The sequence below is a fragment of the Pezoporus occidentalis genome, unplaced genomic scaffold (genome assembly GCF_034315485.1).
Source record: "Pezoporus occidentalis ecotype Australia unplaced genomic scaffold, CSIRO_AGI_Poc_V1 ctg158, whole genome shotgun sequence".
In the NCBI taxonomy this organism is placed as follows: Eukaryota; Metazoa; Chordata; class Aves; order Psittaciformes; family Psittacidae; genus Pezoporus; species Pezoporus occidentalis.
In genome coordinates, this window is record NW_026913404.1 from 2,608,369 (window position 1) to 2,635,536 (window position 27,168).

The window sequence follows — 27,168 nt, forward strand, 5'->3', positions numbered from 1 at the left end:
GAGAAGCTGTGGCTGCCCCATCCCTGGCAGCGTTCAAGGCCAGGTTGGACAAGGCTTGGAGCAACCTGGTCTAGTGGAAGGTGCCCCTGCCCATGGCAGGGGGTTGGAACTGGAGGAGCTTTAAGGTCCCTTCCAACCCAAATCTCTCTGGAATTCTGTAACAAAAGCCATCTTGTGCTCTGAGCTCAAGCTCTTCTCCATTCCCACAGTGAGAGGGCTGTGTCTGCCTGTGCTGGAAGTGATGGGGAGCCCTACTTCTGCTCCCAGCAGTGCCTGGCACACAAAACTCCCTCAGCCCATGGGCTTTTCAAGGCTGGATGAGCTGTGCCCAGTGAGGTTTTGGAGGACATCCCCCTGTCCCCCTGCAGAAGGCAGCAAGCAGGAGGCCAGCACAGATAGAGCCCACCAGGACTGGAGCTGCTTGTGGACTCCAAAGGAGGCCAGGAAACACCCACTGGAAGAAATAAAACCTTTTATTATCCCTGTGATGGGAATAATGACCACGCTGCAGCCAAGAGGGGAGCAGCAGCTGCCTGGGCCCTGTGCTGCAGCTGGAACTGAAGTGGGGTAAGCAGTACCATGCACAGCAGCAGCTCTTAGGGTTGTTACAGCACTGTGTGACAGAGGAACACTTCTTTGTTAAGACTCTCTTCGTTTAGGTCAGGACTGGTAGCCTGGAACCAGTGGATGCTACCCTTGTCACTGTCTCCTCTCCCCTGGCTCTGCCATGGCATTCATGGGCACTGTGGGGCTGTCACCTGTCACAGGACTAAACCTTGCAGGGGGGCACCAGTATCCCAACGGAATGTCGTTGGGGGAGGTCTTGGCTGTGGTGCCTGTTGCCACCCTGTGGTCAGGGTGCTGCCAGCCTGTGACAATTTGGCATCTCACCCTCATGCAGTCCCTCTTTTCCCTCTGCTCCCCACCCCAGGTGAAGTCCTCGAGGCATTGAGGCAGCCTGCCACATCTCCTCTCCCAAAAAATAAGCTACTGGGAGTCCTAGCATCTCCCTGGTGACACCAGGCACCCTCCCCCAGGAAGCATCCCTCCTCCCTTTCCTTGTATACCAGTCATGGGGGTTTTCCCCGCATCCCTGGCTCCACTGCCTGCAGGGATGCTCCCAGGGAGCAAACCCTCCAGGCCAGCAACTCCAATGGGCTCTGAAGTATTCCAGGGATGCCATTCACCTCCTGGCTGCTTACTAATAAAACCACACACAGTTAAGATCCAGGGAAATTCTTAGTAACATGATGCACCATCATTTTGAATGACATTAGGCAAAGGGGAAAAAAACAGGAAGGAATGAGTCAGTCACAGGAACAAAACAAAAACCCAACCCAAAAATATCACCCAACCCCTGACAATGCAATTAATCACTGGAAGGGAATCAGCACCCCTCTCCATAAATATTAATTCCTTTAGTTATGTGCAAGTGTGTGTATTACTATAGTGCAAATAGCTCTGCATTGACTGCGGAGCAGCTGGCCATGAAGGGACTGCCCCTGGGTGACTCAGGGACTAGTTAAAGACAGACAAGAACCAATACAGATTTAAAACAAACCAAACAAAAAGCACCCAAACCACTGGGAAATGCCAAAAAGAAATCCCAGTTCACAGTTGCTGCCTCCAATCTGGTGCAGGCAGGGCTGGGCAGTGCTGGTGCCTTATGCACTGTGTCCAGCAGCATCCCCACAGCCAGGCTAGGGCAGGACGGTGCCTTCACTCCCTGTCTGCTGCTGGAGCAGCCTGCTGTGGTGCACAGGGAATGCAGATGGGGAGGGGTGACATAGGATGGGGACATGGGAGCTGTGTGAGGTGCAATGGGAGAGCACAGCAGGACGGACATGGGCACAGGGAGAGCATCGCTGGCCTTCAATGCCAGTCCTGCAGCTGCACAGAACAGTGCTGCTGGTTGAACCCTTCCACGGATACAATAATGAGAGCCCAACAGCATTCCTAGGAGCCCTGCAACACCTCTCACCCAGAACTGCCTTCAGCCTGAGCACTGGCAGCCAGACCCATCACGTGCTGTACCAAGGAGCCGAGCTCTGGGCAACGCTCCATGGACGTGTCCCATGGCTCCCTGAACACAGCCAGTTCACCCTGCACCATTTGGGACGGTGCCAGCTCCTCAGGACACGCTTGCTTCCACCCCTGGGCAAGCAGGCAGGAGGGGATGGCATTTCCTAAGAGGTTAAAGAAAACGGAGCCTCCTCTGTGGGGACAGATGGACAGATAGGAGGCTTGCCTTCTTCACGCCAGCCAGACACAAAGTGCTTCTAAGGGCAACCACAGTGCATCCTAATGAACCCAGCAACCTGGATCTAAGCTATTTGACAGCCTCTGTTAAACCACAAGCAAACCACCTAACGATACACGTCAACATGCGGGCCAAGACCACGAAGCAGCGCCCTGATGGGTGTGAGCATTGGGCAGGGCAAAGGCGCCCTGGGGAACACATCCCGCTCCTCCTCTGCCAACCCAATCCCCAACACCCATCTCCACCCATCCAGACTTCCCCCTGCTTGTTGGGCTCTTTGTTTTTGCTGTATAGAAGGGAAGGAACACTGGAGAGTGGAAGTGTCACATGCACACGCACACACAGACCTGCAGTGGCATGCGTGGCACACACACCACACATGTTCCCCACGGCAGAAGGGACGGCCCCATCCTCCCGCCCCAGGTGAAAGGTTTCATACATTTATACAGTATTTAAGACACGCTGATATATAAATTACTGTCTCTATATATACTATGTATAGGCAGCAGGGCCAGTCCATGATGAAGGGCAACAGTGGGGGCTTCTGCTCATTTCCCTCTGTCCTCTGTGTAGTGCTGGAAGCGAGTGAAGCTCATAAAGACTTGCTCCAGGGATATCTGGCTCACAGAATAGTCTTCCAAGTGATACTTTTCTTTGGCTTTCTCCAAGGCCCCGAATACCTGCAAGGGACAGCACAGCTGTTACTGCAGGTACCTTGGCTGCAGGACAACCCTGCTGGCTGCAACTAGGAAAGCAGAGGAAGCTTTTTTCTCCAAGGAAACCTGGGCAAAGTGACACCTTTCCTGGCAGGAGGGCAGTGGGAAGCCAGGAGATGAGTTGTTTAGCAGAGTACCTGACCCCATTAAAAAATATATGGTGTATATATACATACATATATACGTATATATGAGAGTTGGGGTTGAGACAGCTGGGGGTGTTCAGCGTGGAGAAGAGAAGTCTCCTTAAGGAGCACCTCCCAGTGCCTAAAGGGGCTACAAGAAACCTGGAGAGGGGCTTTGGACAGGGGCCTGTAGGGACAGGACAAGGGGGAATGGCTTTAACCTGACAGAGGGGAGACTGAGACGAGCTCTTAGGCAGAAGTTCTTCCCTGTGAGGGTGCTGAGGCGCTGGCACAGGGTGCCCAGAGAAGCTGTGGCTGCCCCATCCCTGGCAGTGTTCAAGGCCAGGTTGGACGGGGCTTGGAGCAACCTGCTCTAGTGGAAGGTGTCTGTGCCTGTGGCAGGGGGTTGGGACTGGATGAGTGTGAAGGTCCCTTCCCACCCAAACCAGCCTGGGATTCTATGTACAAACAAAGGCAAAATCAGCTTTTGCTTCAGGGAGACCCTGCTTTCCTTCTGGAGGGCTACAGTCAAGGGCAGTCAGTTTGGGAGGGGTGGGACGGAGTGGTCCCAGCTCAGCAGCCATTGTGCATCCTGTGAGCTCACACACCAATAAAAAACAGAGGGATAAAATACACTTTTTAACTTGTCTGCGTAAATCACCTGGATTTTAGACAGGGAGAGGCTCTGGAAGAAAAGGGAGTGTGAAAGCAAAGCATGAAGAGCATGCAAAGGGGCAGAAACTTGGGCTGCTCCTCCAGCCTCCTGCAAAGGGTGGGATGGACTGTAGCATCCCCTTACCTGTGCCCAGCTGAGGTTCTTGTTGGTCAAGTGGTAATGTACCATGCCCTGGTGCTCATGTTTCAGGACACTGCCTGGGAGAGATGAGCCAGGAGAGGCTCTGAGTTAGGAAAATGCTGAAGCTCATGATGAGCATCCTGCCCTTCCTTGGAGTGCAACTGCTCCAGCAGCTCATTGTACCTGAGAAAGTCTTCTCCACAAAGGCCTTGAAGGCCAGCAGCTCGCCCTCCTCCTCACTCCGTGTTTTAGCCAGCAAAGTGTAGCCACTGCCAAACTTGCTTTTCAGGTGCTGGGGGCTGCCCAGGCACTTGAACTGCCCGTTCACCATGATGGCCAGCCGTGTGCAGAGAGCCTCACACTCTTCCATGCTGCAGGACAGAAGAGGACTTGTTCAGTGAGACAGAAGCACTGAGACAGAGCAGAGGAAGATGGCTGCACCATCCCTGTCAGCGTTCAAGGCCAGGCTGTACAGGGCTAGGAGCAACCTGGTTTAGTGGAAGGTGTCCCTTCCTGTGGCACGGGGCTGGAACTGCATGAGCTTTATGGTGCCTTCCAACCCAAACCAGCCTGTGACTCTGTTAAGATACTTGAAAGAGGCTGGAGGTGGATTCCCTTCTCTCTGGGCTTTTCGAAGACGGAGATCTGTGTAAAGCCAGCTATCCTACTGCAGCCACTGCTCACCTACCATGCTCTGGATGGGTACTATCCCTGGGACCACACCACACTCCTGACCACCTTTTAATCTCTCATGCTAAACCCCGCCAGGACAAGTCACCTGTGGGAGGTGAAGATGATCGATTTGCCACACTCCCGCGTCCGTGTCACCGCATCCCAGAGCAAACGCCGCGCCACAGGGTCCATGCCTGTGGAGGGCTCATCCAGGAAGATCACAGGGGGACCACCGATGAGTGCAATGCCAGCACTCAGCTTCCGCTTGTTACCACCACTGTTGAAGGAGAGGGGAACAGGGACAGAGACCATCGGTATGAGCATGGGGAGAGCCACAAAAGGAGGGGCGGGGGGGGCCTCCATGACTCCTCTCACCTGTAGGTCCTCACGAGCTTGTCAGCATGTGGCTCCAGCAGCAGCCCCCTCAGCATGTTCTCCACGCAGCTGCCGATGTAGCGCTCGGGGATGCCCCGCAGCCGCGCGTACATGCTCAGTGTCTCGCGGCCCGTCATGTGCTCCAGGAGCGCATCGAACTGTGGGCAGTAGCCGATCCGCTGCTGCACCTTGGGGCAAGAGGAAGACAGTGGGGATCAGCTCACAGACAGGTCCCTGCAAGGAAGTCTCCAAGCCAGGAGGCGCCTTGGCACCCACGTGGCTTTGCTGCCCCTCTGCTCACTGAGCTGCAGCTTCAAGTGAAAAAAAAGAGAGAAATTTCCCCTTCACTGCAGCAGTTGGTCTGGTAGGGATGGACACACGCAGCATGCCTCTGGACATGCCTGAGGGTTGGACCAGATGATCTCCAAAGGTCCCTTCCAATCCTAATGATTCTGTGACAGCAACTGGGTGGTTTCACACTGCATTTCCCAAGCTGGTTACTCGGTCTGAGGGGCCATTTCAGGTTAATCTCAGGAGAAGGAAAGCACTGGAGGGTCTGTACCTTCCCCATACTCTGGTGTCCTCTGGGGACAAGGGCCCAAGGGAACGCAGAGTCCCTGGGGAGGAGGCAAGCAGGGCCACGCTTTCAGGGCAGACCACCCATGTTATACTTGCCTGACATCATCTGGGGCTGACAGCGCTAAAGGCACCCAGGGATTGAACCGAAAGCCTGATCCCTGCTCATCTTTTCCTTTTTCACAAAGGGGTGGGCAATTCCAAGCACGGAGACCACCAGTAGGGTTCTGGAAAGGTCTGACCCTCTTGTTTTAGAGAGACCATCATACAACTGAGACTAACTCATTTTTGACATTTCCAGCTACAGAGCTAAACCCTTTGATGAAGGATTCACCACCCTTGAAAGGTTTGGCTTCCATCTGCTTAACATCTATCACCCTGGGGGAGAGGAGATTGCTTCCACATGGCCAGATAAGGACTCCACATTCCTGGGATATTACTTCGACCCCTAGCAACTGCAACCATGTCCTCCTCAGACGCAAGGTGGCGCAGCCCAGCCCCCGGACTGTAATCCACCCTCCAGCCCTGCAGCTCTCAGTACCTTCTTGATGTTGGCTAGGATGCTGTGGCCATCCACAAAAGCGTCACCCGACGTGATGCTCTCATCCCCAGTCAGCATCTTGAAAGTGGTGGTTTTGCCTGCTCCATTGAAGCCCAGAAGGCCAAAGCATTCCCCTTTGCTGACCGCCAAGGAGATCCTGTCCACCGCTAGCAGGGACTCCCGACTGTCGTAGACCTGGGGGGGGCCAATACACAGGCCAAGCCTGTCATTACCCGACAGCAAGGCTAGAGGTGGCTTTACCAGCTGCACGAGGACCATGGTTCAGTGAGCAGCAGGATGCTCACGAAGGGCCATGCTCTATTCACCTTGGTAAGCTCTTTGATGACCAGAGGGCTGCTGAGAGATGACAGAAGTTCTGGTGGCGACTCCAAAACCTTCTTCCTCTCATCTGCCACGTCCCGGTCCTCTGGCAGCACAGACACCCTGTTCAGGAGTGCCACCTAAACACCAGGGATCAAAAACACTCTTGGCTGCTGTGGGACAAACAGGTTCCTCCAGTGCCCCCAACCCAGAAAGGATCCATCCTATAGGATAGGATCAGCCCGCTCTCAGGATGCCTCAATCCCTTTGCCAGCCCATACCCTCAACAGGATTACTCCCCCCAGGCATCCTGTTCCAAGGATGCTCCCTATGAAGATGATTTGGAGGGCCTGTCACCAGCTCACAGGGACTCCTGGGCTTGGTTTGGTGGGCACCTTACTTCTCCCTCCCACCACTTCAGCTCACCCATTTCCGCCGCCTGCAGATACCACAGACCAAAGTTCTCAGTCTCCAGAGAAGGTTTGTCTCAATGAGGAAAAGGAGAAAGAGGAAGGAGAAACCCTGGATGGTCAAGGAGGTCAGGTATCGTCCAATCCCAGGCGTCTCCCAGGAAAAGTAGTTCATCTGATAACTGATATCTGAGCAGGGGTGGAACAGAATCAACACTCTGAGCAAGCCACACTCCGGAAAGGGACAAATAAGCTCCAGAGAATGCTGTGAGCCCAAAGCTTTGCTGGGTTCGTGTCCATCCCAGCCCACACTGGGCTCCCTGCCCACAGCTCTTTCCAACGCTTCCCAACAGAGGATTCAGGTCTGGAGGGGGTCTAGCAGAAGATGCCCAGTGGGGGCACACAGAGATCAAGTCATTCCTGTGACAGGGATTTCTTTACTTGTCTATGAGACTTTTCCTAGCCTCCATCTCCTTCAAATCACTACTAAGGAAAAGATTCCGTAACTGGATCACCTGCAAGTGTCAAACGCCACCCAGCTTTTGCATTAAAATGGTACCTGGAGCTACTGCTCACGTTGGGGTAGAGGCCCCATGACACTGCCCAGTTCCACCATCCACCCCACAGAGACCCCCTGGTGTGGCTATGGTGGAATGGGCAGGTGAGGACCAACACAGAGACTCACTGAATGCCTTGCAGATGAAGATAGCTTCAACAGAGGAGGTACAAAACTGAATGAACTCGTAGTTCTGGTAGAAGTCACTGATGCATTGGCCCAAGCAGTAATTGGGTAAGACAAGAAAGACTTTATCCAGAGTTTTGGAAAGGTCCACCAGGCCCAGCTCTGAAAAGAGAACACAGAAGGATTAACAGATTAGAGTTAGCTGGTTTTAGAGAAAAGACCCTGATACTTCCAAATTCAGAAGGAAAATCAACCCATTTTGTCATGTTTAATGGGTGATAATGGACTGTCATAGGGCTTTTTTTTTTGCTAGTGTGGGGACAGTCCTTGGGTGAAAATCCCCTTGAGGGCTGGATCTTCTTGGTGATGGCACAGTGCACTGCTGAGCAGGCATGGAGGACAGTGACCCACCTGGGATGCTCATGATGGTGACTGCAAGGAAGGTGGCCGTGCCCGAGAGGATGTTGAAGATGGTGAGGCGGGTGTAGGCCGTGGCTGCCACTGAGAAGAAGAAGCTGAGGAGGTACATGAGGGGGATGATGGCCCAGCCATAAAGGAGGAAGATCAACATCACATCAACGAGGTGGCTGTCTTGGGTGAAGGCTTGCACATCAAAGGCTTGGAATATCACCTGGGGCACAGCGATGTGAGGAGATGCACATTTGTCTTCACCACAACTGATGTCTTCTTGTCTCGACAGCCCAGGCAGCAAGGTTAACAGCAGCACTGCACTGACCCAGATAATCCTCCCTAGATGCTCCCAAAAGCAGCCCATGCTTGCCCCAGACAGAAATCTCCTTTCTCAGACTGGGATGCAGAAGAGCAGATCTGGGGAATTCTTTTCCATGCTCCCATGTACCTGAGGTTTTCTAGTGCCCACACCCAAGTGTCCAGGTGCCAGAGGCTGCAGTCAACTGGCCAAACAGCTTTCTTGCTGGTCTATTAACTGAGGCAACGCCAATGGCCTCAGCCTTTTCCCTGCACCGCTACACATCCCAGCCCTCCCAGAAGAGCAGCACCCAGAGCTCCCACCCAAGGAGAGGACAGGAGGGTGTCAGGGCTGACTCACCAGCATCAGAGCACAAGGGATGAGGAAGTTGATGATGTCCCAGAGCAGGGCAGAAAGCCAGAAGTTGACCACGTAGACGCCACTGACGAACTGGACGTGCTTGGCCTTGATGGCGCGCTCGCTGACCAGCAGCAGGGCGAAGGTGCTGGCGAGCGAGGCCATGCCGTACAGCAGGTTGATGGCGATGGCAAACCCAGTCTGGCCTCTGGGACAGCAGTGGGGCAGGTAAGGACAGGGACAACTTGACAAACTGAGGCTACACAGGGACAGCACACCCAAGCCATGCTCCTTATGGAAGCTATGCTAACCCAGCATGCAGAACATCCCACAATAGAAGTGCTCCTCAGTAAGATAAGCATCTCCTGCACACAGCCCACCCAGTACACCACAAACCTTCACCCTGCATCTGCGGGGTCCCACATGTGTCCCCTCAGGTACAGGTGAGGTTCAGAGACCCTGGATGCAGAGGGCCATACAGTCCCCTCTGCTTTGAGCACTCAGGGAAAACCAATCCCAACCAGTATCTGGAGGTGAATACCCAAACCCTGAGCTATGTGCATGGGGCCAGGCAGGTAAGTCATCTACAATTTTGCCCTCCTGACCTCCAGAGTATAAATCACAGCTATGTTTGGGTATGACAAGATCCAGCCTGGCTTCTCCACTGACACATAACCAAGCCAAGCTTCCCCCATGGAAGATAAGATCCCGAGCAGGAAAGCAAGCACTGTGCCATCAGACATACTCCATGAGCTGGTCTTTGGCCTTCTCGGTGATGTTGCGGGGCTGTGGGTAGTTAGTGACTGTGATGGAGGCATTGGGGCCCGCCAGCACCCTGAAGACAGCGTTGTCAGCCAGCATCAGGGCTGTGGCAGGGGAGTGATATGCCTGGTTGTTGAAGAGCGCAGTGACCACCGTGCGGTTCCCAGCTCCTTCAAAGGAGGCGGCTGCAATGTAGTGCTCATTGAAGGCTCCCCCTTCCTCAGAGGCTCTTGAGATGAGGTACTCCTCCAGGCCACCTGCCAGACACCACAGCTCTTGTGAGCAGGATCCACCACTGTGGACAACTGGAAAAGACCCCACGCAGCCCCAGCCCTGGTGCCCCACCCTAGCCGCAGTGATGGCCATGAACACAGGGTTACGGAAAACACAGCTCTGCTCACGTGAGGAGGGGTCCTGCCAACTGTGGGACTAAAGTTTCTCAGAGTTCCTGAAACTTTATCCTCAATTTTGGCATAACAGAAATATTCAAACTTGTCCACAGTCTGATGTCTGCTGCAGGGGGCCGAGATACTGAGGATGACTTTGAATTCTGTTCAAACTGAGTATTTCTGCAGTTCTTTCACCTGGTAACATCTGTTTGGAGCACTTCTTGAGCTCTAATTTCAGGGGCTACCAGTTATTTGTTTCAGTTAATTTAATGAGTCTATTCTAAATTGAACATTTTCAGTGATTGGAAATGTGACAGGAGACCTTGCAAGCTCTTTGAAACATGAATTTTTCTGCAAGAACTAGTTCTAGTCATGTCAGGTAACTTCATACTTCTTATCTATATGCCCACTTAGATGAGCTCTTAGGCAGAAGCTCTTCCCTGTGAGGGTGCTGAGGCACTGGCACAGGCTGATGGAGAAGCTGTGGCTGCCCCATCCCTGGCAGCGTTCAAGGCCAGGCTGGATGGGGCTTGGAGCAACCTGGTCTGGTGGAAGGTGTCCCTGCCTGTGGCAGGGGGTTGGTACTGGATAAGCATTAAGGTCCCTTACAACCCAAACCACTCAATGGTTCTGTGGATTCTCCCATGCAGGGAGACAGGTCAGATATATGCTGCACTTTGACTAAGCCACCCACAGCAAGGGCCCTCCAAGAGAAGTGCATGGTTCTTCCACATCGCCCCTAGGCATCGCTCATTCCACGGGTGCACCCTGATCCCTCCTCACCCAGCACCTCCAGCGGTGACTGGCGCTGGGCATCCAGCAGGTCCACATACTGCTCAGCCAACTTCTGTGGCAGAGCTGCGGTGGCCGGGATGCTGAAAGGCACGATGGTCTGGCCATAGGGCTCCAGCGTCAGCCGGAGCAGCGATGAGTCCCTGGGCCCTGGGAAGGTCTTGGCCACCACGAGGGCAAAGGCAGTGAAGATCAGAGGCACGAGGAACTGCGCTGCCACCATCTTCCAGTTGCGCCAGCTGTACATGGCTCGTTTCATGAACATGGCGTAGAACTGCTGGCAGCACAGGTAGAACTGGGGGAGGAGAAGTCAGGTTAAGTGAGCCCCACCAGACGCATCACCCCACGCACCTGATGGAGGAAATGACCCCACAACCACCTGCACGTAGCCCATGAGCCCACAGCAGAGCCTGCTCTCCATCCGAGCCTGCGAAGACAGGAGCAAGGCAGCTGCTTGACCATCAAACTCCATGGCTTCCCAATGGGATGCAGTCACTTTGAGATCTCAGGTGTTAAAAGCAGCCTCAGCCATGACATTTACCTTCCTCCACCTCTCAGTGCTTGAGGTTCACGACAGGATTAGTGCAACACAGCTGCTTGCCCACACAACCAGCTGAGGTGCTTGGGAGGAACCAGCCACTGCAAGCACCTTCTTTGCTCTTTAAACCCATAAACATCTTTCTCTCCTTCTACCTCTGGGACATGCCCTGAAGAAGTGTGAGGAAATTCATCACAAGCACACAGGCAGTGGGCAGTGAAGAGCTGCCAGGGATCTGAAACACAGCCTAGCAAGGGAAGGGAGATGGTTATTCTCATCTCCCTGCTGGAAATCGCAAGTGATGGAGTAAAAACCACTTTAGGTCACCTGGGACACCATCAACAGCATCTCTGTAGACCTTAAGATGAAGAGGATGGTAGTGAGCAATGCCAACAACCCTAAAAATAATTTGCCCTAAAGATGCAGATTCTAATTTGACCTTCCAATTCAATCTTTCAAACCACGCACAAGACCAACCATGGGGGAGGCTCCACTGGGTAACCCTACTCCAAAGCCCCCCTTCCCATGCCCTATCCCTGTTCCTGTTGCACCTGTATTCACAGCACTCACCCCGGTGTTGAGCTTGATGCTGGAGCAGTCCTCAGTAATGAGAGCCCCACTGTCATCCGTCATGTCTGTCATGCCACTCAGGCTGCTGGAGTCATCTATGGCCCAGTCATTGGAGCGTCTCTCGTGCTGGTACTGGAGAGCAGGCAGCTGGATGGCCTGGATATCCATGCTAGAGTCCACAAGCTTCCCCACCCTGTGCCAGGAGGGAAAGTGGGTGATGAAATACAGACCCAGACAGGTTCAAGTTGTTCTTGATCCTTGCTCTTGATCAAGCTGGAGAAGACAAACCCAAGACACAAAACCCAACGTGTGCCCCAGGGAGCTGTGTAGGACACTGAGGTCACTGAAGCACATGGGGACTGGTCACCACCACATGACACCCCACCAGGGCCAGCCTCCCCCCGCCTACCTCAGGAAGACTTCCTCCATGGTGGTGACAGAGGCGCCATAGCTGGCGATGCCCAGCTCCTCCCGCCTCTGCTCCAGCTCTGTGAACAGGGCCTCAAACCTGGACAGAGAAGCAAGGTGTTAGATGCTGATGCTTATGACAGGAGGCACTCCGAGGCTAAGACCCTCTGGGCATCAGTCCTGCAGCTGGTTTGAGTCCTGCAGCCAGCGCTGGGGATACCTGCAGCACTAAACACCCCACTCTCCCTGAGAGCAGCTTCTGGGCTCTATCTTCTGCTCTTTCTTGCCACAGGCAGCCTCAGCTATCCATAGATCTGATTCTGGAGCTAAACCAGTCTGATCCACACCACAGCCATCATCAGCTATCAAAACCCAGTGCATGGGCAGTGACATGGTGGCCACGGGGGCACAAGAGCAACACACCAGCAGACACAAGGGAGGAACCAAACCCCATTTCCCAAGACCAGCACTGATGCGAAGAGCAGCTCCCCTTTTCAGCAACCCCACGAGGACAGTGTGTGCACCAGTGTGCGCAGATCACAGAACCATTAGGGACCTCTGGAGATCATCTAGAAGAGGGGACCCAAGATGAAGACAAGCAGGGGATGATGCTGTTACCTGTGTGTGCTCTCCTTGGGCAGGATGAAGGAAAGCTCTGCCCCGGCATTGCTCTCCATGGTGGCATTGGGCACGTACTGACAGATGAGACGAGAGATCTCCCCCAGGTTACAGTAGGGCTCCTTCACCATTACCATGTGATATCCTGCCCCTGGACAGAGGCACAAGAGAAGGGACAGGAAGGTAAATCACAGCCCAGCCTGGCCCTGCGGTGCTGGAGCAGAGGGAAGCTGAGACACCGCAGTGCACTGATGGTTTTGCCTGGGCTATGGACATGATGCAAGAGCAAACATGGGGATGGGCCTCAGGAGAGACAGAACACCACGATGGGTAGCAAGCAGCCATAGACAAGGAGCAGTGGGTCCCCCTCCCTGCCCTGTATCCACCTCCTGCTCATTCTTGGCACAGAGAAGACCTCAAGCACATCCTGCCGGCTCCTCCCTTACCATATTTACGCTTAAGGAAGAGTGAGGAACCACAGCACTGGAGCTCGCCCTTGGCCATGATAGCGATGCGGTCCCCCAGCAGGTCAGCCTCATCCATGAAGTGGGTGGTCAGCAGGATGGTGCGGTTGCTCCTCTGCTGCTGCAGAAGGTCCCATGTGGCCCTACGAGAGGCTGGGTCCATCCCTGATGTCGGCTCATCCAGCATTACCACCTGCGCACAGGAGGTGGGTGCTGGTCAGAAAGGGGTGGAAGAGGCACAGCAGTGCAGGAAGGGGCAATGCCAGGGCCCATAAGGAGCCTTGACCTCACAGCATGCATGTGATGCTTCTGCTTGGAGGAGCAGCTTCCAGGCAGCAGAGCTGCAACACAGCCTCAGGGTGTTGTCCTCAGAGCTGTCCCCTCTATGAAGGTGCTCCTGCCCCTTCCTCACTGTCCCAGCATCTCCCACTGGCTCACCAAGGGTGAGAAACAACCTCAGAGACACTAGAAGGACGTACACTGGCCCCAGGGAGGAAGGTTTGAGGTCAGCCCCATGGAAGATGCTTGCCTTGGAGTCCCCGATGAGGGCGATGCCAATGGAGAGCTTGCGCTTCATCCCACCAGAGAGTGCCTTGGTCAGGGAGTGGCGCTTGTCCTCCAGGCTGAGGATCCTCAGGATGTGGTTGATCTCCTCAGGGCACTTGGAGGGTGGGTACCCCTTCAGCTGCCAGACAGGGGAAGGGAGGGTTAAGGCTGCCTGCAGGGGACAGTGAAGCTGGCAAAGACCCTTCCCACCACATCAGCCAGCAGCAGCTAAACCCCACCATGCTGCCAGGCAGGAAAGTGGGGAAGCAGAGAGATGGATTCCTGCCCAACCCTGAAGGAGTTGGCACAGTTCACGTGGTGGTTTCCACAGAGCCATGCTGCCTGTGACCCTCCACTCCTCAATCAGCCAAGCAAGGAGCTCCTACCCGCAGATGAGGTGGAAAGAGGAGGCAAGGGCTGTTCTGCTTTTGATAGAATCAGAGAATGGTTTGGGTTGGAAGGGACCTTCAAGCTCATCCAGTTCCAACCCCCTGCCATGGGCACGGACACCTTCCACTAAACCAGGCTGCTCCAAACCCCATCCAACCTGGCCTTGAACACTGCCAGGGATGGGGCAGCCACAGCTTCTCTGGGCACCCTGTGCCAGCGCCTCAGCACCCTCACAGGGAAGAACTTCTGCTTAAGAGCTCATCTCAGTCTCCCTTCTGTCAGGTTAAAGCCATTCCCCCTTGTCCTGTCCCTACAGGCACTTGTCCAAAGCCCCTCTCCTTGTTTCTTGTAGCCCCTTTAGGCACTGGAGCTGCTCTACAGTCTCCCCTTAACGAGCTTTCTCTTCTCCAGGCTGAAAAAGCCCAGCTCTCCCAGCCTCTCTCCAGAGCAGAGGTGTTACACCCTCTGATCATTTTTGTGGCCTCTTTTGGATGCACTTGATGAATCTCATCACGCTTTCCCAGCCTCATGAAGTCATAGGTGACTGCAGAGTGTTCCAAGGGCTGTCTCCCCCGTGCTCACCCCTGCGTAGAAGTGGAGGTGCTCTTCCACTGTCATGTTGTCAAAGAGGACATCGTGCTGGGGACACAGGCCCAGGCTGCGGCGGATTAGTATCATGTCCTGGGAGATCTCATAGCCATTGATGTATGCCTGCCCACCCGTTGGAGAGTGCAGCCCTGGGAGGAGCAGACACAAGGAAACGTGAGGGTCCTGCTGAGCATCCCCTGCCAAGCTTTTTGCCAGAAGCTGGAGCAAGCCAGTCTCTTGCTTAAGCTCAGGCACAGCAGCCTTCTCTTGCCACACAGGGTGGGCTGCATCTCATCCATACGCGGGTGAGAAACATCCTCATAGAGGGGAGGTGGAGCTGGCAGTGCTGCCAGAACGGACACAGGCCAAGAACTGGACTTTGTCATTCTTAACCTGCTGAGCTCTGAGCAGCCTATCTGGTGGGTATGGTGACTTCGATGGTTCTCCCTTTTCTGTTCTCATAGGACATTCCCAGGAGGAAGCCTACAGAGACCCATCCTACAGTGGGTCCTTCCTCTTCTCAGGGCTCTCCAACACAGAGACTGGCTGTCACTGTCCTCACTGGCTGACCCCACTCTCATGGAGGGCTGAGCAAGGACCCCCACCCTCCCTCCATTGCCCCAGGCAGTGACCTGCCTCTCACTACCCCAGCAGCCCTGGCCAACAGCTCAGTGAACCAAAGGCACTCCAGGGAACGGAAAACCCCCTCTCCAACTTCAGAGATGGGGTTCATCTCCCCTTTGCAAATCAAGCCATCAGCATGTTCCCTGCCATGTTCCAGCCCCACAGCAGGAAGTGGCTCCTACCTGTGAGCATGGACAGAGTGGTGGTTTTCCCAGCACCATTGTGTCCCAACAGGACGGTGATCTGCCCTTCATACATATTCACTGTTAAGTCCTTGACTGCCTCTTTCATCTTGTTTCCCACTCTGAAGACCTGAGGAGATCACAGTAATGAGTTAACGCTGTTCTCAGACCTGTCCCCTCTGCTCCACCCCGCAGGCAAAGCCCATGATGCTCACATGCTGCTGGCATTAGACAACAGGTCTCACTCAGGTTAAATTTAGATGTCAACAGGTTAAATACAGATGTCGAATATGTCAAACATGTCAGGCTAAATACAGATGTTCAATACACCTGTAAACATCCAGTACTTCAGCCCACCCCGAAATGCAGCCAGCTCTGGCGAAGAGCCTTACCTGCCTCAGAGCAGCCAAGGAGCAGAGCCCTAGGCAAAGAGGGCAGGGAAATGATGAAGAAGCTGCCTGCAGGCAGTGGGTTTTACAAAACCAATGTCACGATGTGTTAGTGCTGTGCTGGGCAGTCAGTACCTTGGAAAGGTGCTTTATTTTGATTCCTGACACGAGGTCGGCAGGCTCCTCCTCAATGTACTGGCTCTTCAGAGCTTTTTCGGGGTCCTCCTCCTCCTCCTTCTCTTTTCCAACCACAGTCCTGGGGCGCCCACACCAGTACGAGGGCTGGTGGAAGAAGGTAGAGAGAAAGAAACTCAGGCACAGGCTCAGACCATCTCTTCTCCCCAGCCTTGGCCATCCTTTTCCTCCCATGCAGATGCCTCCCAGGGACCTCCCAGACCATCTCCTTGGCCTGGGAATTGCCAACCAGCACATCTTCAGCAGGCAGGTTAGACAGAGTATGATACTGCTCCCTCTGCCCTGCTGCCTTCCCTTGCTTCTCCCTTACAGCAGGATTGCCTGTGATTACACAGGCAGCTTTTCCCCATGTACATTTCCCACGGAAAAGGTCAACCTTCTATGAGAAGCAAAACTGAGGAAGCAGCCTGCCCAGAAGAGCCCATGCAAGGGGCAATCATCACCTCCAAATACATACAAAAAGCCTGGGGTCCAGCTGCTGCAATTACTGCCTTTTTTTGCCCTGGCTCTCTAGGAATGAAGATAAGCGTTCGGGAGCTCAAATCCCTGTGGAAATAACGATTCAACAGCTCCTGGATGCAAACCCAACATCCTGCTGTGGCTTTTGGCAGACAGTGGAGCTCCATAACCTGGTCTAGCTGCAACAGGGAGTGGGATGGTAGCGTGAAACCATGCTGGCATAAGGAATTGAGAGGAGGGGAGGAAAAACGTTCCGATCCAATGACAAGGGATCTATACACAGGACCAAAATCAATGGCATCACTGTGGCTTAAGGAATTCTGTGCCACCAGCTGAGCTGCAGTAACCACCACAGCCGCTGAACATGATGCCAAGCATTTGACTTGGCAGAGCGAGGGCAGCTCAGCTGATGGGGTGACAGCTGTCACCCATCCTTCCCAGTACAGCATGGAGGGGCTGGCAGCAGGACACAGATCATTCAGGTCCATCTGGACAGTAGCGCTCCAGGAATTTCAAATGACTGGATCCGGTTGCTCACTCCTGGGGCTCCTCTCTCCAATGCCTTCACTTGGGCATGGAGATGTTTAACAACATCCTGCACACCAAGAAGTGCTGGGACAAGAATTTAAAGCCAATAAAAACTTTGTATTCAGTAAAAAAATCCAGCTGCTTCAGCCTTTACTGCGGCTACATTGCAGACCCCTTGACTTTGGAGGTCATGCTTGCACTTTAGCAAGAAGCAGGGTCCATCCCAGAGCAATGCCCATGAAGCCCACTGGAAGGGGTCTTAAGCAATGCTCACCGTCAAGAAGAAGTACCATGGCTGGGGCACACCATACTGCCCTGGGAAGACAGCCTCCACGTACCAGGCCACCAGGCCATAAAGCACTGAATCCAGGAGCAGCATCCCCAGCACTTGGGCCAAGGTGAAGTTGTCATCCACACTGACGGGTTTCATGAGGTCCCTCCACTGAATGCCAGTTCCTGCAAGGTACATGGGACACTGCCTACCTCTGCATTCCCAAAAGGACAAAGTGCTCTGCAAGACTGTCAAACATCCCCTGTCCTAATTCCCTGGTCAAGAGCAAGAAGGATGTGCACAGTTCTACAATCCCTTGTATAGATGGAAAAGATGCAGCAGAAAGCACACTGACATCTTTATGAGATATCTTATGATGATCTCCATCTTCCATGATTCTATGATCACAAGACTCTCCACCCCATCATGCTTCTTTCATCACGTTTTCTGCAATCACCCAGGGAAGATGCAATCTCCAGCCCCTCCATCACCACAGCTGCCTTTTTACTGCCACCATTTTGCAAAATCATGGACTCTGCTGGAGCCAACATCAAATTCTAGTAACACAGAAAATAAAGATATGTATTGGGAAGTAGGAAATGCAACAGATCCCCATTCCCTAGACCAGAACAGAATTTGTTTGGTAATTAAAGTGATGATGGCATTTTGCAAAGCCCAGACTGCCATGGGCATGGGTCTTGAGGGACATGGCTCTTGTGAGGGGCAGGAAAATGCTTCTCCTCTAACTCTGTGACCCTGACTACTGAGAGGCCAAGGGGGAATGGTTTTAAACTGAGACAGAGAAGACTGAAATGAGCTCTTAAGCAGAAGTTATTCCCTGTGAGGGTGCTGAGGCACTGGCACAGGTTGCCCAGAGAAGCTGTGGCTGCCCCATCCCTGGCAGTGTTCAAAGCCAGGTTGGATGGGGCTTGGAGCAACCTGGTCTCATTGAAGGTGTCCCTGCCTGTGGCAGAGAATTCGAACTGGATGAGCTTTAAGGCACCTTCCAACTCAAACCAGCCTGGGATCCTATGATGACTTCTTTACACCCTTCATACCACATACAAGACAATCCAACCCAAAGGGCTGGCTCCTCTCCCAAGGGAGGGGAAGCCTTTGCTCACCTTTTCCTTCAAACATGCCTATGAGCTGTGCCCCCATGGCCATGGCCACGTTGGAGATGAGGCAGGATGCCAGCTTCTGGCTGTGGGACATCAAGTCGTAGCGGGGTGAGATGAAGAAGTAAGGGATGTAGGAGAAGAAGTAGAGGAAGCCACCAGCGGCAGCCGCAACATTTGCTGCCAGCACAGGGAAAAGCAGGAAGGAAAACATCAGTAACTTGGTGATGCCACCAAATACTTCTCATCAGCTTTCCCTTCAGGGAGATCCAAGCCTTTTGTTTGAAACGTGGTTACATGGGGACAGGACAAGGACATGCCCATGTCCCAGGTCAAGGCATGAGAGGCAAGAGAACCCACCCATGGTAGGCCACTGCAGAAGCACCCTGTCCCCACCAGACCAGAGTGACCTGGGACCAAGACAACCAGATGAAGCCCTAATGCATGAGCCTGTCTGGATTGGGAAGCAACAGGACACACATCCCTTTCCATGCACTGTGGGGAAAATACATCCAAAAAAGGGAAGAAAGGTCCCCCCTGCCACATGTCATAGCAAGTTCTCCTACACAGAGCCCTGTGCAATGTCATGTAACTCTGGACCCAGTGGTCTCAGGATGGACTGATCACCTCGAAAGCTGCCTCCCAACCAAAATTAACCAAAGATTTTACACCCCGAGGCCCATACTGCTCCCCCAGCCCCACAGGTCAGCAACACAGGAGGCAGCCGCAGAGGGACTCACCTCTAGAGAAGAACGTGCTCACCATGAAGTTGAAGGAGATAGAGGAAATGGAGAAGATGGCGAGGAAGGTGAACACCAGCATGGGGTCGCTGTTGGTGAGCACTGCTCCCTGTTCACTCACCTACCAAGAAAACCTAGTTACACTCCAGGCTAAAGCTTCCCATGGCTGCATGTGTGAGCACCTGAGACCTGATGTCCCCCATGGGTTAAAGACAAACAGAGACAGGTGAGAATGCCCAGGCCCTCCTAGAGCACTCCAGGAGGAGGAAATGCAGGTTGCCTCCATGTGACATGGAGTCTCAGAGGCAGGGGACATCTTGCTCAGCATCCAGGCAGCCACCTCCTGCCTCTCATGGTGTGGGTAGGAAAGACGAGAGCTCAAGTCCCTGCAAGGGCACGCAGGATGGGAGCAGGGTGGTTGGCTGTGTATGAAATGCTTGGCCTCTCTAGTGGGGGTCCCACCCCCCAGCTCCTGCCAGGAGAGGTTCCCTTTGCTGTGAAAGGGAGCTGTGGGGTCATGGTGCTGCCCACCCAGCTCTGGAAAAGGCCAACTCCAGCCTCCACAAAGACACAAAACCAGTTCAACCCATTGGAGAGGAGCCTTCCCAACCCTGTGCCTGTGCCAGCACAGAGCTTCTGGCCTGGGGAAGGACACTCACCTTGACACAGAAGAGCACGGTGACGAAAAACACGGACACCAGGAGAAAGAGGAAGAACATGAGGAACCAGGCGCTCCAGTGCAACCAGTTGCTGAGGCCCATCATGTGCATGTACTCCTGTGGGGAGGTCATGCTGTCACCCAGGGCTGCACCCAGGTTTCCTAGCCATTGCCAGGTGAGGTGGAGACCTCAGTCAGGGTGGTGCGGCTTTGCCCTGCAGCACTAGCGAGGGAGGTGGCAACCCCAGGTGCCACCAAAGTGGTCCTGTGCAGCCTTAGCATCACATGGTGTCCCTCAGCTCCTTGGACCCCCTGTGGCCACCAGTGAAGGAGAACATCTCCCCAGATAGATGAGCTGAATTCAAACCTATAGCAGCCTGTGCCAGCAGGGCAGAGGACAGGACAACCCAACACCCAGAGCAAGCCAAGCCCTGCACACTCAGCCCTGCTGTTGCAACCACACTCAGCAGAGCTCCAGCCACCCCCACAAAACAGCTCAGACACATGGGTTTCTACATCCAAGAGGCAAACAATTTGCTTCCCACACACTGAACTCTTGAATCCACAAGTGTTGCCCTTTCTCCAAGCCACCTTCCAGCCCGAGAAACACCAATGAGAGAAACAGCAAGGAGAGCTGAGCCGTGTCCTGACAGCAGGATTAACGACATTCCTCCTTGGGACTTGCTAATCTGCTGCCACCCCCACCTTCTGTTCACTGGCTCCACATCCCACAGGGATTTTGTTCCTCATTTAAAAGCAGCATCCATTGGAAAACAAAGGCAGGGGAGCACCCATGTGTCTCACCACTCATGTTACCTTCAACTTCTTCTCCTTCTCATGCACGACAGCACGGACGATGTTGAGCGAGGTGTAGGTGAAGCTGAGCATGAGCAGCAGGGGGAGCTGGTTCTGGATGGCCAGGAGGAAGAGGTCGTTGACGTATGCCGGGTAGGGAAAGCGCTGCACCACCACTGTGATGGTCTCCAGCAGGCTGGTGGAGCTGGCATTGGCGTGGTGCTGCATGATGGCTCTGTCCACTGCATGCTGCACCGCCAGGAAACCTTCCCGGATGTAACCTGCATGGAAAAACAACACAGTGGAATATAGATGGGTCCAGGGTTTGGAAGGAGGCGTTGGCAGAAAGAGAGAAACAGCCATTGGAGAGGGATTGCTTGGGAAGAGGATGGAGCTTGTAGGAAAAGCAAACTAAATGTGACTATCAACACCCTCCTGTGGACACAGAAGGGCTCAGAAAGGATGTACATTAGCCATTTAGATCTCCCATAATCATCAATTCAAAGCAGCTGGCAGGAAAACTCAATTCAAACTGCAGTGGCCTTCCTGCAGACATGGCTTTATCTTTGGAATGGGGAAGATTCTCCACCATTCACTACCACCAATGTCACTGAGCTTATGGTTGGTCCCTTTTTTTTTATGTAATCCAAGAGAACGCAGGATACTACAGAGGTTTTGGTGAGGAAGAATATATCCTGTTACTCACACGTTTGCCTTGAAAGTTTTGTGCATAAAAAGAGGCCAGGTTGGACAGAGCTTGGAGCAATTTGGTCTAGTGGAAGGTGAAGGTGTCCCTGCCTGTGGCAGGGGGTTGAAACTGGGTGTGCTTTAAGGTCCCTTCCAACCCAAACCATCCTGGGATTCTCTGATACCTAGTTTTCAACTGGTTTGTTTTATGTGGGATTTCTACTACATGGAAACTCAAATTCTGCTCACAAAGTCCCAGAGGAGCATTTTGAAAGTTAATTGCTTCAAATGACCAAGACAGAGAAGAAAAAACTAAGAACCTGAGATCACGAAGACTGTTTTATATTAACTAATTTACTAAGCAAACACTGTAGGGAGGGAACTGGTCTGAGCTCCTGGTCACTGTGTCCTGTAAAACACTGCAACCAGAAGAACCAACAACTCTGGGGCTCAGGTTTATTTACACTGTGGGAGTAAAACCCGTTCTCCTGGTTTCTTAGCCTCTCAATCTTCTTGACATCGCTATCGAACGATGGAAGAAGAAACCCAACCAAGGGAAATCTCCCCTTTGCAGCTGAGAGGAAGCTTCTAAAGAACCAAGTCCTAAGCCAGTGCCAATGTCTTGCTACCTCCTGCTTGGTCAGTGGTTTGGCTTCCTGAAAAACCTATGATCAAACCACAGAATTGCTCTATTTATTTCTAAAGGACTTAAGCAGCACGACAAACACTGAGCAGTTTGGACCCTGAAAGAAGTTTTCCATTCAAAATATAAACAGAAAAGAACCTCAAATCATTTAAATTTAACAAAATTTATGTAAGTAAAAATTATTCTTATCCAATCCTGCTCAGCAGAAGTACCCACAGTGTCACAGAAGTCACAGGATAAAATTTAAATACATACTATAAAGAATGAATATAGTAAATAAATGTTTAAAATATGTAAATAAAATGAATTAATTTTAAAAATTAACTTAATTAAACTGATTTTTTCATATGAAACTGTCTATTTAAAAGCTCAGAGCCTCAGTGAATCTCTGCAACGAGCCAAGTCACTGCACAGAAAATTGCACCCATCCCTTTGGTCATGAGGTAGACCCCACCAGAGGGGATGTGGCCCTCACCCGGTGTCCCACCATCAGCAAACTTGGCCTCCCGGGGCCCGGGCAGCTGAAAGAGTGGGAAGAGGTAGCTGGTGTGCCAGTCCCGGTCCAGGTTGGGGTTCAGACCCGTCTGCTCACTCCGCGGCGCATTCCTCGGGCTGTACTTGAAGCGCAGCTCATAGTCGACCTGGAAGGAGCACACAAGGGGTGTCACAGGTGGCAGCAGGGTGCTGTGTCCCACATACTGTGTCCCCCAGTCAGGTCCTCCTCCCCTCTGGGCTCCACTCACCTGGAGGGGCAGTGGGGATGTGCTCTGCTGGAAGTGATGCTTGAACACAATGGCAGCCAACACGCTGCCAGAGCGGTTGTCCAACTTGACATACTCCTCAAAGTCCCTCTCCGAGGCAAAGCCTTGAGCTGCACAGGAGGAAAAGACAGAGATCATAGAATGATCTGGGTTGGAATGAACCTTGAAGTTCATGTAGTTCCAACCCCCTGCCATGGGCAGGGACACCTTCCACTAGACCAGGTTGCTCCAAGCCCCATCCAACCTGGCCTTGAACACTGCCAGGGATGGGGCAGCCACAGCTTCTCTGGACAGCCTGTGCCAGCGCCTCAGCACCCTCACAGGGAAGAACTTCTGCCTAAGAGCTCATCCCAGTCTCCCCTCTGGCACGTTAAAGCCATTAAATGCGGGCATTTAGTGAAGGCACTGAACACGGCAACTCAACACAGGCTGATGACCATGCAACCACTGTGGTCCAGGACACAAGGGATGTGGTCCAGCCAGAGCTGGGAAACACCACAGCTGTCAGACACAGATCTATATAGGATGCTACTGTATGAATCACTGGGTGTTCAGATGATTCCTCCTCCACAAGAGCTCTTCTCTCAGAGAAAATCCCAACATTATCTTCAGTTTGGAACATGAAGCACTAAAATTTTCTGTGCAACAAGATTCCCAAAATACTTTTTCTCAGAGAAGTGACAGCCACTTTCTGGAACTATTTTAGGGTGACATTTTTCTAGATGGGAACTGCAACAAAATGTGACCAAAAATCAAAACAAAATCCTGTAGTTTTAGTGATCAAGGCCAGGCTGGATGGGGCTTGGAGCAACCTGGTCTAGTGGAAGGTGTCCCTGCCTGTGGCAGGGGGTTGGAACTGGATGAGCTTTAAGGTCCCTTCCAAACCAAACCAGTCTGGGATTCTATGAAAGAAAAATAAAGCCATTTTCTTGAAGTTCTGAAATAACTTTGCATCCCAAGAACAGAGGATCAGGATTGATCGGAATAAAACTTCACAGCAGTTTCTGGGGTGGATGCTGCAGCCCTGGTCCTGCTCACCTCTGATGCTGATGGGCAAAGCTCTCTCCACCGCCTCTGCAATGCTCCTGACAGCACTGCTGTTGGAGGGAACATAGGCCAACTCCCAGGGGTTGCTGGGGTGCTGGGAGTAGAAGAAGCTGGGCAGGTCATCCACAGACTCGGTGGGGTAGATGGTGGCATTGGGGTGGCTGATGGAGTGTACCCGGTGCCGCAGAGCTATCAGGATGGCGGCAAACAGCAGCGGCAGGCAGATTTCAATGAGTGTCACCAAGATCTGCCTCTTCTGCAGGGAAGAAAAACAGAGAAAATAATATGATGTAACCACTGAAGGTAACGAGGGTCAGGGCCTGCAAATGGCACGCAGCAGAAACATCCTAGGATTTCACAACCTGGAGTTTCTGGAGCCCAGGAACGATGCTGTGCCAGTTTCCAATTTCTTCAGGACTTTCCAGCCAAGGTGTACCTTACCCTAAGCACTGCTGCATCTTAAACCACCCTCCTTCAGAGCTTTCCCCACCATGCTGCTGCGTCTGAATGAGCTGAGCTGGTGGTTTGCCCTTTCCCCATTGTGCCCAGTGCTTGCCTAAATCTCTCCTGCAGGCAACTGCAGTGATGCACCTCCTGAGAAGAGGGACCAGCCACCGCTGGGGAACAAAGCAGTGTTTGCTTTCACCAAAGCAGAGCAACCTTGCCCAGCGCTTACAGGGCTGGGAGCTAAAAATACTGTAAGTAAATGAAAGGCTGGGATGAGCAAGCAGGGGGAGGTAAAGCAGAGTGCAGCAAAGCTGCTGCAGGCAGTGAAGTTGTTTCTGCTGGAGCTTTAAGGCTGCAGGCAGCAGGACATGGGCTCTGGGTGCCAGCACAGGATGGGACCTGGCAGAGCCTCTACGTACAGGCATTGCTGCCCTTGTGCAGCACAGAGAACATCCCCACAGCTCAACCTTCACCCCAAGGCCCGCCAGCACAAAACATGGTGCCTCATTTATGTATTTTAATTGAGGTTCAAGCAACTGGACAATGAACTCAAGTCTGGTGAATGAAGTTAGGCAGCCAGGCAGGAGCATGATCCCCAGGACTCCTTCTCCTGCAAACTTCCCACTAGCTACCATCACCCACCACTAACCCAGGCTAATTAGCACTGAAAACTGCTGGTCCCTAGGGAGCTCGGGTCATCTCTGACCAGAGGGGCAGTGACAGCTCAGGAGATGCCTCAGCAGCAGGACACAGGGGTTCACAGTTCCTCACATGCCCAGAGCAGAAGCAGCAACATTAACCTCTTCTGAAGACTTCAGCTAAGAGAGGCTTTATAAGACATTGTAAGGGAGAAGCTCTACCCTGTGAGAGTGGTGAGGGGCTGGCACAGGCTGCCCAGAGAAGCTGTGGCTGCCCCATCCCTGGCAGTGCTCAAGACCAGGCTGGACTGGGCTTCGAGCAACCTGGGCTAGTGGAAGGTGTCCCTGCCTGTGGCAGGGGGTTGGAATTGGGGCTTTAAGATCCCATCCAACTCAAACCAGTCTGGGATTCTATGATTCTAAACCAAAGAGCAGGAAGCAGTCACGATGAGGTGGGCAACATCTGCAGTGAGCAAGAAGGGAGCCCCGAGCACAAACCAGCACAGGCCAACCAGGGCAGTCGCCCTGCAGCAGTGGGGTGAATGGGCAGAGGGGGCACATGGATGCACAGCCATGAAGCTGCTCCATTGCCCTGGCTCTCAGCACTCACTGCCAAAGTAAAAAACCCCTCTTTGGGCTTCCCCTGGGAGGAGCTGCCCACTCTGGACACAGCCAGAGATGATCCAGTGCTGAAGGCAGCCCCAGCAGCATGGCTGGGAGGCAGCGGCTCTCAACAGCAGCCTTTGCAAAGGCCACGCTCCTAAAAGCGAACCTTGCAGATGTCTGATGGTTTTATGATGCAGGTCTGGCAGACCAGCTACTTCCCACTGATTTACTGTTGTATTAAACTTCTCTCAGTGTCCTGGGCTGTCCCCAGAACGGTTGCCTGGCTCCTTGAACTTCCAGACTAATATACATGCACCAGTGCAGGCTGAAGTCATTCAAGCCACTGTATTCCAGAGGTGACGGGGACACTCATCCATAATCACCACCTCCGCTTGCCCAGGGCTACCCCAGCTTTGATCAAGCCACATGTCCTAGAATCCATCTTCACACCAAGGTGATGACGGCTTGGGGGCTCCCTGGATTCATCAGGAGAATGATTTTTGGTGGAGTTTTAGAGGAGCGGAGCAACACTCCAAGCTGTATCCCAGCACAGTAAATCCGAGTCAGACTGTGGCTTTGGAAAACAGAAGAAGTGCCCCCACCCCAGAGCACATCCAGAAAATGATGCTATTCACCAGCAGAGGGGATGGGGGGGTTCCCCTGGATGTGTATGGGCTGCATAAGGGGGATTCCAGGCCTGGTCATCACACACACCCCAGAGCATGCTGCTGGCTGCAGATCAGACATGCTGCCGGTGCCTTTGGTCACATCCCAGCCCTGTGGAAGCCCGGGCACAGGCAGCCCAGCCAGCCCTTCCCTCTTCCTTTTGTTTATTTTTAAAGCAACATCGTGCTGATGTGCAAAATGGGTAATTGAAAAAGTGGAGCCAGGCTGCAGCCAGCTCCATCCCACCTCTTCAGCCACTCCAGCCCTGGCCCCAGTGGAGCTGCAGCATCCGCACACTGCTTAAACGTGCTAGGACCTCATCCAGCAGCAGGTGAGACGCTGCCAGTCAGGAGGTCCTGAGATCCCTCATCATCAGCTAGCTGCCATGAAGAGAGCTGGGCTGGGACTGGATCCCGGGATGATGGTGGTTTAATGTTTCTAAACCCCCAGACGCTGCTTCTGAGGGTGTATACAGTAATGGAAGGGAAAAAAACTGGGCCCCAGTTTAGAGGTGCTGTGCTGCAATAAATGCCTCCAGTAGAGGCTGTGTAATGGCATAGCTTAATAAACCCACTATCACACAGGAGGGTGTGTGGGTTATCCTGTCCCATAGGAAGGGATGCTGAACTCACAGCTGGAATGCAGCATGGGACAGGGACAACTGAGCACACAGCCCTATCCATAACACCCCAGCACAAAAGCAGGACAACACCACATGCACAAATCAGTTTTTGTCACAACACATGCACAAATAAACCAGTTTTCCCCTAAGAGATGCCCTGAGACTGTGGTAAAGGTTTGCTGAACAATCAAGACCCACACTTCATGACAGGGGTAGCCAGAGAGTGTGGCACCAGCCTACCTGCAGGATGTAGTTCTTCCAGAGCAGCAGCCCAAACTGCCTGAGAACAACCATCCTCTCATCAGATGAGGGCCACCGCTGCTACCGCCGCTCTGCAGGACCCTGCAAGAGAGGTTAGAGCTGTGAAGCAGGGCAGCATCCCACATCCCACACCCCACCTGAGGGCAGCTCTCTGTTCTCAGCCTGACATTGCAACAGCTGGCTCAGTCCCAAATGGAAATAACTGCTGTGCTCCACTCCAAGG

General features: G+C 53.2%; 1 protein-coding gene across 1 annotated transcript; it reads right to left on the reverse strand.

Moving 5' to 3' along the window:
- Positions 1–1,220: 1,220 nt before the first annotated feature.
- On the reverse strand, positions 1,221–27,017 carry ABCA3 (ATP binding cassette subfamily A member 3). The gene is made up of 30 exons (XM_062612012.1): positions 26,925–27,017; positions 23,697–23,961; positions 22,641–22,768; positions 22,373–22,538; positions 20,586–20,845; positions 19,771–19,887; positions 19,112–19,232; positions 18,378–18,551; positions 17,257–17,438; positions 15,936–16,082; positions 15,412–15,541; positions 14,600–14,754; positions 13,611–13,766; positions 13,064–13,274; positions 12,618–12,768; positions 12,001–12,099; positions 11,592–11,784; positions 10,475–10,778; positions 9,286–9,559; positions 8,544–8,748; positions 7,886–8,105; positions 7,478–7,636; positions 6,809–6,981; positions 6,388–6,522; positions 6,062–6,256; positions 4,945–5,132; positions 4,676–4,846; positions 4,081–4,268; positions 3,901–3,974; positions 1,221–2,940 (listed from the first exon to the last, which is right to left on the reverse strand). Exons 1-30 carry the CDS (start codon positions 26,976–26,978, stop codon positions 2,809–2,811), a joined length of 5,127 nt encoding a protein of 1,708 aa, XP_062467996.1. The 5' UTR covers positions 26,979–27,017; the 3' UTR covers positions 1,221–2,808.
- Positions 27,018–27,168: the final 151 nt, after the last annotated feature.